We start from the raw sequence: 13,462 nt of genomic DNA on the forward strand, positions 1-13,462 counted from the left end.
GTGACGGTGTTTAAAACGGTTGCGAGGGAGACTAGGACTGGCTTCAACTGCTGGCGAACATTACTCTGGTCGCAGAGGTTTTTCTTGAGCCGCGAAGCGGCGATGACGAGTACGAAGCGGCGAGAAGAGGAAAACGTCTGGTTACCTTGGACTTGAATCCCACTTTCATGCACACGCCAGCTGTCAAACGTGTCAACTTTTTATTAACAAAGGGTCCAATGGCAACTTAGCAATCACGCGTCCCCAATTAAAACGAACCAATCATGTTGATTTGCGTGTTTGTAAAAATAACCAATCCGAGCCTGAGGGTCAGATCCTGGTCCTGGCGTGTGCATGAAAGTTAGATTCAAGTCCCAAGGTAACCAAAGGTTTTTCTCTTCTCTTTCTCTTCAAGAAAAACTCCTGGGACCAAGGTAGGCGAAGATTATCACGATCTCTTCTCTAAATTGAATCGTTAATTGGTAAATGGCTTTGAATTTATTATTTGCTAGAATAATCGATTTGTTACGCCCTGAATTACGTTGTTAACAGTAAAAGAGAAAAGTGAGGAAATATATGTTCCCCATAATCTCCTCTTTGGCCTTTTCCCCTTCCTCCTCCATGCAAACAGCCCCCCCCCCCTGGGTATCGTTAATTTAGGACACTCGGTCCCAGTGTCCAGTGTCCACACCACGTGTGGTAGCAGAGAAAATAAGGAAAATGAGAAATGATATTCGTGGATTAGATTTGATTTGAACCCGAAGTTTCTGCTCTATAGGAACCGCTTCACCACTGAAGATCAGGTCAACGCTCTGTAAAATACTGAAATATTTAAATCTCCCCTGTAATATCGCTGCTGAAGAGTAGTTGGTCCTAGCCTAACATATTTAGCTTTGTCGTCAAGTTTGGTAACCGATCATTTTGCAGGGCTTAATATTGTTTGTTGGCGAGTGATAATATAGTATTATCATTTACTTAAAGTGCCCCTGTGATCAAAAAAACCACTTCCTTTTTTCCTTCAGATGTTGAAAGTGCGTTGGCTTAACACCTGACTGGCAAAATTTTGAGCTTTGATGTTTCTCCAAAGGCCGTTTACTTTGAGTGTAAGTTTTGGATTTCACGGTCCGCCATTACTCACGTTCAAAACTGACCGATTGGACCTCAGACGGTTGGATCCAGGGAAAAGTGACGTCAGAGGCTCACTAGCTTAAAATTTCAGCGTGTGAACGCAGCTGATTATATATGCAAAGCGTGAATTTAAAAGTCTGAAAGCCCAAAACCCCCGTGCTGCATATTAATTCTGCGGCTTACACACGTATTGCATTCTTAAACTAGTGAGCCTTTGACGTCATTTTCTCCTCGATCCAGCTCTCTCAAGAACATAATGTTAGTAATGGACCATTAAATAGGAAAATTACAGTGAAAATAAAGAGGTGTCTTTTGAAATCAAGGCTTAAAACGTGGGTCACTTAGTGTTTTGTTAACATAGTTTTGAAATCCAAAGAAAAATATGAATTGATTTTTTGGTCACAGGGGCACTTTAAAATGTTGTCCCTGAGCTGCTAGCGGTGTGGGGTCAAGTGGTTCGAGTGTCCATACACTTGGGTTGTCTTTAAAAAATATGACCATTTTCCATAATCCATATCAAGCTTTCAGTCTTCTAAATTGACGATAATAGTTAATTCGAGGTAGAGAATGGGATGGAGCTTGCCAAATTCTTGACGCAGACGTACCGACAATTTTGGCCAACATTGGTCGAGCGAATGATGTTGGCTTAGCGTCGTCCAAAATGGCAGGTTGCGCAACGCTCTAACATGTTACCCAACAAGAGTTTCGGAACTCTATCGTGAGTCTTCCGCTCTACGGAGCGGAGAGAAGAAGAGAGACCCTGGGAACTAAGTTGGCTCTTGGCTGTTCCGCAAACAGCTCTCCTACCAAGAGAACGAGCATAGCCAGCGAATGACATATTTGCATTGGATGTAAAACAAAAAATTGATAGTGCCCTCCATTACTATTCACGCTAGATGAGTGTGGTTCCTACCAGAAAGTTCCACTAATTCACCAGGTTTCGAAGACTCAAAACATTGAGAAGGACCGACTATTGAGTGATATTGAGTGATTCCCGTCCCGATGGATCTGGAAAGATTCGATGGGTTAAAACAATGAATGAATGAATGGGTTCGTCGAACTAGACGTTGCCAAGTCCATTCCCAAGAAAAAGGCGCTTTAAAGCAAGCAAACCAACAAACGGAAGTACAACGGAAACACACACACAAAAAAAAACAACAAACAAAAAGGGACAAAGAAGGTCGCGCTCATTGAACTCCCGTTATTCGGCAACAGCCCTTTATTTCCATATCCAATGAACTTTCCTGCTTGGTAAATTTGGACAACTTAGTCTACACTGAAACAAATGATACTCAAAACAATGTTTGCTTTATACGGGCTTGTTTTAGCTGGATCAACGAATGGGCTCAGTTGATACACGGTATAATCAGTAAATGAGAAAAGCTTGGTCTACCTTCATTGCTCGCTTGCTTGTTTGTTTTCCTTCTTGCCTTGTTTACACGCTCACCCTGATTGCAGGTAACCTCTACTATAGCCTCGAATGCAGTCGCTTTTAGGCAAGTAGTATTTCACCTCCTCCCCACAAACACCCCCTTACCCGAAAGCAACATTCCTTTCCCACAGGTTTGACCTGCGAGGCGTCCTGTCCAACCACGATCCAGTCATTGTCCAAAGATTATCAATCAATTAAGTGCTTTTAAAGAAGTTCGTTATATAATGCGCCCGAGGGAAGGATAAGGAAACTAGTTGCTTGGCAACGGGCGAAAGGGTAACTGAAAATTCAGAGCAGGATTGGAACCTACGAAACTCCGTAACATCGGCCACATAGCTCTCCCCATTCAGCAATCTCGTCCCCAGAGTCCTCTTTTCTTTTGGTTAGCACCAAGAATACGAACTCTGGCCACTTCCAAGGCAGGACGTCCGCAAATCACGGACTTCCGGCTCGTCTACGCACGCTCAAAAATTTGAAACAACAGTGGTTGTCAACGGTTACAAAAATGGACCTTCACTACGACGGCAATCTCGTACCCAGAGTCCTCGGGCTTTTTGGTCAGCGGGTGAGCGCCCGGAAAGACTCTGGGATAATGGACTTGAAGTATTTTTTTGATTTGCCGCTTGCGTAACAATGGCAGTCCGACAGGAAGTCGGCAGAAAGTCGGGAAGTAATTCGGAAGCCCCAGAATTTGGAGCGAGATTCAAAATCTAAAACTAGTTTCATTGCTGTTACTTACCGTTACTAAATGTTTCAGTGCGAATTACTTACCGACTTCCTGTCGGACTGCCGTCGTCATGCAAGCAACCAATCACAAAAATAGCCCAATTATCCCAGAGTCTCTTCGGGCGCTCATCCGCTGACCAAAAAGACCGAGGACTCTGGGTACGAGATTGCTACGACGATGCATAAATTGGAAGTGGCCAGAGTCCGCGTTCTTGATGCTGACCGGAAGAATAAGCGGCGTCTGGGGACGTGATTGCCCATTGAGCTACTAGAACTCCTGCAGTAGAGCCTCCGGCCGGTTACGGAAGTCGTAGGTTCGAATCCTACGTAGGACTCTGATGTTTGGTTGTCTTTGTCCCCGTTGCCAAGCAAATATTTTCCCAAGTCCGTTATAGACCTCTTTCATAATGGCGGCCAAATAAATTATTCTTTTGTTTTAATGCTAATAAGCCCTACTAACCTCGCTACGACGAGCAAATTTCAAAAGAATATTTGTTTTAAAACGAGGGCAGTAGGTCTAATTAACATAAATATAAAGGAATGTAAAGTTGGTCGCCATTTATGAAAGTGGTCTATACCCGCCATGTTCTTACTCTGAATTTCCCACTAAAGTTGTTCTGCGAGGGTTGGTGGGGAGGAGGTAACACGACTTCCCTAGAAAGAATACGGGGGAGTTTATATCTACTGTTGCCACGCCGTGACGTTAAATTATAGCAAATTTGAGCTTATCTCAACTTTCAGCATGCGTTTTAAATGTGTTCGTAGGGTCATCACTATTTATTTCACGTCGCCATTTGGTTGTCATGACAGAATCTATCTTCCCCAACGAAAGAATGACGGTGTAACGTCGTAAAATCCCAACTGACGGCGCCGATCTCAATGTTAATTTGTAAAATTTCCAGTAATTTAACGCTCCCTTAATATGAGCTTATATTCATTCGAGTTACTTCAGTGGCAGGTTTGCACTGCCTTGATGAGCAAAGCAAACTAAAATTGAGTGTCCTTCAGTGATTTGTCGCTGTCAGTTCCATATTGTAGCTCCAATTCTGTACTTTGAAGATTTTCACTGGGGTCTACGGAAAAGCGGTCGAAAGCCGCTCGACGTCGCTGTTGGAAAAGAAAGAAAGTTAAATTTAATACGGTTCGCCCTGCATAATAGATACGGCGGGTCCAAGACATGCCCCACAGGCCACAGGTTAAAGGTCACGTAGCACGTCAGGTCCCAAGTCAAGTTTGTTTGTTCGTTTTGTTTACTTGTTCAAGTAGGTTACCTTTCCGGTCCCGAAAAGCCAACTGCTAAACTACGATCTGCCTATTTTAGAAAGCTGGTCTTTCTACAGATATTGGGGACCGTAAGATCTACGACACAGTCGGCGTCATCGAAAACGCCACAAAACAACAACAACATTTAGATTAGCGGAGCTCCCGGGTTATTTATTCTTACAATAAGTTAACCTGGCTTGAGCCTGCGATCCAATCGAAACCGAAACCCAGTACCTGATCAGCGGTAAACTTTAAAAAAAAACCCAGCTGACTTCGATGAACGCTCAACGTACGTCCGCGATATGTCCTCAGCCAGGACCCGAACCCGGACCACCTCGATCCGAAGTCGAGCATTCTAACCATAAGACCACCGCGCCTCCCACCGGGCAGTTGTACGGTGACCAAAACCAATGGTTCCCCGTGCACTATCATCGGTTAAAACAGGAAAAAATAAATGGCTGCATGGATTTTCAAGCATTTTTTTGCGGTGTTCCGTCCAACAAAAAAGTGACATCACCAAAACTGAGGTTCTGACGACAATGCGAGCTTGCATCTTCTTGGGGGGGAGGGGTGGGGGTTGTTTCTGTTTCCCTAACAACCATGTTTTGGCAATGGATCTACTTCGTGTTTGGGGAGCACGAGAAAGGGGCGAGAGTTGATCCGAGACCTGAAACTGAAGCTTCTAAACAATCCAAGGGATTCTACTTTCGCGGTAGGCCAAAATTAAAGACTGAATTACAAAGACATAAACAGATCCTCTTCTACATAAGTAGATATCTTCAACTCTGATTTTCCTGACCTTTTCGTGTTTTTCCTTCGCTGAGGCGTAGATCCTCTCCACGATCATGATAAAAAATCCTACAACAATACTGATACCCAGAAGAATGAACACTCCCAGCATGCTTTGGACTGTCATCATCTGAACTCCGTCACCTAAAAACCAGTTCAAACACTGAAATGAGCTTACTAAAAAACCCTCGGATTAGATCACCACTGCTCTACCGACTGAGCTACAAGGTCAGACGCGAGCAGGCCTTTGGAACTGAAGATGTTAAAGTCACGGCAATGAACATGTACAAGCCAAAGGAAGGATTACGTTTTTGCCAACGTTGGCCGTAAAGCACCTATATTTGAACAGACTTAACTGATTTGAGTGTAATGTGAAGTGTTACGTTTCTACCCCATATGAGCCATGGGAGCGTTAGCCCTACTAATGAAAATGGACCCACACAAGGACAGAGAAAAACTCTGACCAAGGAATTGAACCAACGACCTTCGGGTTAGATCACCGCTGCTCTACCGACTGAGCTAAAAGGTCAGACGGGAGTAGGCCGTGGGAACTGAAGATGTTAAAGTCACGGCAACGAACATGTACCATGTTTCCCTTTCACATTTGATTTGGGACTCAATACAAAGTATTTCCCATCCGTTCTCCAGGATTATTGGTTCAGAACAACGAGTCCACAATAAAGTCGATGAAACTTGAACGATTTAATTTTGTCACACTCGAAAACAGAAGTACAATAAGACTTCGTGCTCTAGATAAAAAAGCGACTGCGCATGTGCGCGTGTACAGGCATACCAACAATTTTCCTTCTTAACACCATCCTAACTGTTTAGGCCCAAAATCTGACCAAGGGGGAGAGAGTAATCGTCAACTTGACTGAACTATATAAGTTTGGAAAGGTTACGTTTTATACAAACGTTGGCCGTGTAGCACTTATATTTTAAACAGAGTTAACTGAATAGAGTGTAATGTGAAGTGCTAGCTTTCAATCCCATATGAACCATGTGAGCGTTAGCCCTACAGATGGAAATGGGCCCACACAAGGACAGAGAAAAACTCTGACCAGGGTGGGAATTGAACCCACGACCTTCGGGTTAAATCTCCGCCGCTCTACCCACGACCTTCGGGTTAGATCTCCGCCGCTCTACCGACTGAGCTACAATTCCCACCCTGGTCAGAGTTTTTCTCTGTCCTTGTGTGGGCCCATTTCCATCTGTAGGGCTAACGCTCACATGGTTCATATGGGATTGAAATCTAGCACTTCACATTACACTCTATTCAGTTAACTCTGTTTAAAATATAAGTGCTACACGGCCAACGTTTGTATAAAACGTAACCTTTCCTTGTACTTGTACATGTTCATTGCCGTGACTTTAACATCTTCACCTCCAAAAAGCCTGCTCCCGTCTTACCTTGAAGCTCAGTCGGTGTAGCGGCGGAGATCTAACCCGAAGGTCGTGGGTTCAATTCCCACCCTGGTCAGAGTTTTTTCTTCCTTGTGTGGGCCCATTTCCATCTGTAGGGCTAACGCTCACATGGTTCATATGGGATTGAAATCTAGCACTTCACATTACACTCTATTCAGTTAACTCTGTTTGATATAAGTTTGGACTGAATTGGTTACGACTGTACGAGTTCATCCCGGTTCTCGGTTATCCATCTCTACTCAGTCGATACCGATATTATTATTATTATTATTATTATTATTATTATTATTATTATTATTATTATTATTATTATTATTATTATTGTTATTATTATTATTATTTCGACTATGTACCGAATGAACTCATTCCGACATGACATAAGTCTGACGGCGATTTCGCGCCGGTATAAGGTAAACGAATGCCGAGAGGGACGAGAAGACCGCCGCTACGACAACAACAACAACTTTATTTAAGTGTCAATGGATTTAGCACAAGAACACTAATTGGGAACGGTCACAACGAAATTAACTCAAATCAAATCAAATATTGCATGGTTTTTGTGGAGAGGGGAAAACCGGAGAAAAACCTCTCGTACGAAAGGCTGGAAAAGCAAAAGTGGCCTACCCTGATGCAACCCATCTTAAAACAAAAGCTGCCCCAAAAATGGCAATAAACTATTTTTTTTTGGAACCTTTTTGTAAGAACGTTCCGGCTGAGATTAACCAGAATTTTAAGAACATACCCTGAGACTACGAAACAGAATCGAGAACGTCTTTATTTTGCTCAGTTGTTTCTTTGCTTTTTTTTGCGTGTGACAAGTATAAATAAGGCTACGTTTACAAGGGTCCGGACAAATTTTTGCACGGACGAATTTTGTACCTGCCTGAACCGCCTGTTTACATGGAAAAGTGCAAATTCTGTTACAGATCGCATGGTTTTTACATGGATCCGCGCAAATCTTGAGACCAGTCGCGGCATTTGTTTACATCTCTGTTGTGATTCGTTAAGCTAATGCTTTTAGCCAATCACGTTGTAGCTAAGTGCAGTACGCGGCAAATCAAACATGCCTTTCTTAAGTCCGTTTCTCGAAATTCCCGAAACCTTTCGGGCCTTTTTCGGGTGTCAAAATTCCCTTTGTATCTCAAGAAAGGAGAGGGTTTAAGTCGTCATACTTCACAGTTATTCTGCTTCTTGTTATCCTGAATACATCTTAAAAGATCAGCTTTCCAAAACAACCAGATGGCAGTTTCACAAATGTCTTTTCGGGCCCGAAAAGTTAATTCGGGTCTTTCGAGAAACGAGCCCCTGGTCCGTGACTTTTACCACGGCCGGTTGTTTTGTAAGCTGTACATGTTCACCAAGAAATTCAAATGTGTAGGTTGCCTCGATCGATGAAGATTGGAGACAGTGGCCATTTGCGGAAACGTACATTTCTATAGCTCAGCTATTAGCCGGATTAAATCCGGCTAAAATAGCGATGCCCGGCAGCTATCGCTCGTCTCCTCATATCTGTATTGTGCTTTTGTTAATTTCTTTTGTGTCAAATTTGATTTTAAAAAGAGCGAAATGTAACTTAACAAATTGCGACCTTAGAACATTTTTTGCTTAGCAGCGAAAAAAACATACGTAGATTCCAGATTAATTACGTGACACACCGATCTCTTAATGTGATCCACCTTCCCACACGCTTGCCGTGGGAGAAGAGTTTTGCCCAATCCTGTTTACCACATGTATGGCATGTGAAGCTGCCACTTAAAGGGGTGCTAAACACATCCGTCTAGTATATCAGCTACGCCATGCTTATAAGGCCCAAAAGGCCGAAACAGTTGTCCATGGCTGCTAATTGACCGGGTGAAATGGTTGTGCGCATGCGTGATGTGTGTCACCTTGCTTTTATTGGTGTAGATTCCAGGGCTTAATCACCCTAACTGTGCAACACCTTGCACGCTTCGGTTGTTTTCAAGGGTCCGTACCCATATCAGAACCGTGCTGCACACTTAGGCGTTTAAAAGTCCGTCCAGTTCCACCGGTCCCGTGTGAACGCAAGGTGGAACCGTGCATGTTTTTGTCCGTGCAAAAAATTTGTTCGGACCAGTGTAAACGGGTTTTCACTCGCGACGCAAGCATAAGCACAAGAGGCATACACAAACTCAGTAGCTTGCGGTTCATTTGAGGATGTTTTTAGAACAAAAGGCACAAATCAACATCAAGTAAATGCGCTCGCGCGTGTTTCTCAGTTGTACCTATGGTTGTGCAACACGTTCTCGACCATGAATTCACGATTATACTGAATTGCTAATTTGCTTTGATTCACTTTTATCGTGAATTTTGGACACTGTGTCCCAGGACTTGCGGTAGCAGAGAAAATAAGGAAATAAAAATCATATCCGTGGATTGGATTTTAACCCGGAGTTTCTACTCTATAGGAACCGCCTCTTTCCGCTTTACCACTGAAGATCAAGACGCCGCCTCTCAAAAAAACATTTAAGTCTACCTCTGAACATCGCTGCTGAAGAGTAATTAGGCCTAAACTAGACTAGTGATTTAGGCCTAAGATTTGATTTTAAAATGTTTAGCTTCGTCGTGAAGGTTGAAAACCGACCTTTTTATAGTGTTGAATGTTGTTTGTTGGCGAGTGACCCCAACTAGTGGACTAATGCAAATCCTGAATTTTGATTGGCCACGCTACTAGAGGACTATTACTAATAGTCCTCGAGTAGCGAAAAGCGTGACGCTTTCTTCTCCCAAATAAATATTTCTTCAGCTTGAATTTGCTAACTTTGCTATTGCCTTTTCTGTCCGACTAGTTGGGTGATACTAAAACAATTAGACCCTTCGCCCTCAAGGGCCACAGGTCAATAGCCCATTCGGCTTCGCCTCATGAGCTATTATGGGTCTAATTGTTATTTATCAAATAGTGTTTAAAATATTGTCCCTGAGCAGCTACCGTTGAGGTGATCGAGTGGTTTGGTAACGGGTTATCATCATTCCCAGGTTCGAGTCGTACGTCCAAACAAATATGACCATTTCCCATAATCCATATCAAGCTTTCAGTCTTCTAAATTCACGATAATAGTGAGTTCAAAGCAAATTAACAATTCAGGATAATCGCAAATTCAAGGATGAGAACGGGTTGGCTTGCGTCGCTATTGGAAACCACGCTTTAGGGACGTTATTTTTTTCACATTAATGTGGTTTTCTTATTGCATGAAACACTGAAGAACTTAGTTTGTAGCTATACAACTTTAAGAACAAGTTAAGAATGTTTTCAGGCTCAAATCGCAAAACAAGTAAGAACGTTCAGACTCAGCCCCCGCAAAATTACACGTTCTTATATAAAAAAGAGAGACCGTATAACATGTGACTTACCGTTCTTCTTCTCTTCTTCAAATTTGTCCATCATTTCACACTTTGCCTTTTCTTTCATCCATTTATGAGTCAAACTGCTGATTTTAAAATCCTTTTGAAGTTTAAACAGTACCACATTGAAGAGAGGTGTAAATTGAGAGTCCTTTTTAAAAGCAAACCCGTAGCCATATGTATTTCCAAATCTGTAAATTATAAATTATAAATTGGTTAATACTTAATAAGGGGGTGGCACTTAACTACAGACAGACAATGGTTACAAAGGAAGCTTTTTAGTAAAGAGCCCTACAAAAAGGTTGCATGCATGGTTCTTTGAAGTAACCTTTGCAAAGGAAATCTGACATAACTCGGATGGCGCATGGGCTACTAGTCCCAATCCTCTGCAGAGCGTTTCAGTGAAAAACGTGAAAAATCTAAGGAAACGAAAGGAAGACGCAGTGTTTTCACCGGATCGGAACCGTCCCATCATTTTTCGTTAACTGTTGTGTGGAATTTCTCTTTCGACAAAAAGTGGAACTGATATTTTAAAAAGTGTATCAAAGTAGGGCCTTACGATGTCATAATATATATTTTTTTTTGAGAAATTCCTTTTTTTTTATAAACCATGCTACAGATTTTGTGTTAGACTGTTCCCTTGCTGAGTTTTTAGGCATTTTCTGTTTTGGTCAAGTGATTTCACAGATTTAGTTGTGAGTCGAACCTGACAAAGAAATGTTAAATACAACACATTTGGTAACTGCAGTTTTAAAGAGACTCGAAAAATGATTATTTGAAGGGGTCCGTAGCAACAGTTTGGTAGTTAAGCGTGCTGTTTCGATTGGAGATGCGCTCAAGACGATCACGTAGCACGAGGGAAGAGCAATCATGAGTTCAAACGGAGAGACTCTAGCGCGTTTTAGTTGGGTGACACTTCGGAGAAGCAAAATGTTTCCAATTTTAGCAAGTTAATCCAAAATATGACCATTAAAATACAAATTTTCGCATATCACTTTGTGTACTCGAAGCCCGGCAAATAAGGCAGCGTCAAAATGAATGAGTTAGTGCTGTAACGAGAGACAACACGAGGGCATCGACAAACTCCTTGAATACGGCGAGGCTTCGAATCTCGCACTTGAAAACCAAAAGCGATCGCCCGTAAGCTAGCTAACTTTTGAAAGATCAACTACAGGAACATCGTCGGATTTGTTATATTTTTGAAATTACTATTAGTGTTTTTCTCAGTATTTTCACAGGGGCCTATGACTGTGAGGTTACAACTCACATTCTCTCTCTTAGTAGACCCCTTGAGTTATCGGTTTCTCAAACCATTGAGAGAGAGATTTCTGCGATTTCGTCACAGGGACATAAACTACATTAGTATCACCCAACTAGTGGACTAATGCAAATCCTACATTTTGATTGGCTACGCTACTAGAGGACCATTAGTAATAGTCCTCGAGTAGCAAAAAGCGTGACGCTTTCTTTCGTTTTATTCCCAAATAAATATTTCTTCAACTTGCATTTGCTAGCTTTGTTATTGCCTTTCTGTCCGACTAGTTGGGTGATACTAAAACAATTAGACCCGTAGCCCGCAAGGGCTACGGGTGTAATTGTTAATTAGTCCGTATATAATGGAACTTTGGATAACGTTGAAGGCGCGCTGTGATTGGCCACTCAAACTCCGAATATCCTTTGCCGATCACCTCCGAGCAGCTCCCGCGGGATTTGCGCCCGAAGATGTTGTAATCGTTGCAGGAATAAGTTAAAATCATCAAATAATGTGTATCTCACTGTTTTAGTATATACTAAAACAATCGCGGTGAGGTAAATATCTACCACTAGCCACCGTGACTGAGGTGAATAGTTGTTAACTGCTCGCTAGGTTCCTGATTTTCAACATTACCCTCCAGTGACTTTGAGTTTTCCACAATACTCCTCTCGGCGTGCTGCAAAGTCCAGGATGGGTCTGTCCGAGATGAAGGCAAAATCCCCAGCCATGGTTCTGTTGATACCCGCTTTGTAACTCGGCATCCATGTTTTGTGCTGCTCCATAAACTGTCCCATCACCAGAAAACTAAGAACAACCAATTAAAACACTTAATATACCGCGACATTTTTTGTTCACTGTTCAAAACGCTGCCCGTGTTTTGCGCTTAATGATTCAGTACTATAAATATAGCAGCGAAATCGGCTGCCAAATTCTCCTTAGCTTTACTAAGATTTCCCCATCTAAAGTTCTTTTTCTAATCCTTTAGCTTATTTCAAGAGAGGATGAGGTAGGAGAACGGACGCCCCGTAGATGGGCCTTTTCCAATGATAGTTTCTTAAAATCTAATTTTAGCTACGCAGCTATTTTTAGAGAGGCACCTGACTGGTCAGTTGTAATGACGTAATGAAATTATAAATATGCACGGCATTGGGAACGAGAACTTAAAATAGCTTTGCGAAACTAAAAGTAGATTTTTAATAAAAATTATGATTGGGCATGGGGATCCGGTCTCCTACCTCATCCTCTCTTGATTATTTGCTTTCTTGAAGTTCTTTTTCCCCCTTCCTTCACGATCACCTTTTCTTGTTAAAAAGGCCATTTTCGAAAGATCAAACATTCAGCTTGATAGTGAGGCAGTGAGGACCGCAAAAACAATAGAAAACACGTTGGAATGAATGGGAAAAATATTTGCATATCATCCACTTTCCTTTGCCTTTGTCCTCTAAACCTCTCTTTCAAGCTGAATTCTAATATATCGAAAAAGGCCTCTTGTTACTTTGTTCGAAGAAAACAGTACAGGATTCGACTCCGTTTTTGGACTTTAAACTTTTTATTTCGGATCGCGCTCTGGCTGCGCATGCGTAAGATTTTTCTGTCTCGTAGAGGGCAGTTGAAGTGGGATTTGAACTCAGAGGCAATCGCGATGACCACTAAACCACGAAAGACTACGTGACAGGTTAACGGGGACATGTGTATTAAAGAATTGTGTGCGTGACCGGAAACGAGTTTTTGTGTTTTCGTTGCACGCAATTCAATATCCGGTTATCGCATGACTCTGTAACAGATATCGTAATTTTATAATTCTCCCAGTATTTTTAAATATCATCGTAGAGACTTGCAAAGCATCTGTTTTCTGGTTTTGATTGAAATCAATGCCGTTAACAACAGTTTTAAACGTAAACAAATATCCACGATCGCACTTAACCCAATCATTGAGTCACAGAATGTGAACTGTGGACTTCGGACTACGGAATTGAAACTGGATATTTACCAACATATTGTAACATCGAAAAAAACCCACTGAAATACTGTGAACTTAAAGGAAGCCGGCTCAAAATTCTTAGAACAAAGTGTAGGCTACCCGTAGCCTCTTGTTTGTACAAAGT

The 13,462-nt window shown here is 42.1% G+C and overlaps 1 protein-coding gene across 3 annotated transcripts in view; it reads right to left on the reverse strand.

Annotated features, from left to right (window-relative positions):
• Positions 1–2,306: 2,306 nt before the first annotated feature.
• Positions 2,307–13,462, reverse strand: part of LOC138035635 (glutamate receptor ionotropic, kainate 2-like) — a 43,346-nt gene continuing 32,190 nt past the window's right edge. For all 3 annotated transcript variants that reach the window (XM_068882294.1, XM_068882264.1, XM_068882269.1), the window contains 4 exons: positions 11,991–12,161; positions 10,112–10,293; positions 5,328–5,461; positions 2,307–4,372 (listed from right to left, as the gene is read on the reverse strand). In XM_068882294.1, coding sequence (XP_068738395.1) covers positions 4,253–4,372; positions 5,328–5,461; positions 10,112–10,293; positions 11,991–12,161 — 607 coding nt within the window. In that variant the 3' untranslated portion in view covers positions 2,307–4,252. The remainder of the gene's footprint in view (positions 4,373–5,327; positions 5,462–10,111; positions 10,294–11,990; positions 12,162–13,462) is intronic.

Source organism: Montipora capricornis, chromosome 1 (assembly GCF_036669925.1).
Source record: "Montipora capricornis isolate CH-2021 chromosome 1, ASM3666992v2, whole genome shotgun sequence".
Lineage (NCBI taxonomy): Eukaryota > Metazoa > Cnidaria > Anthozoa > Scleractinia > Acroporidae > Montipora > Montipora capricornis.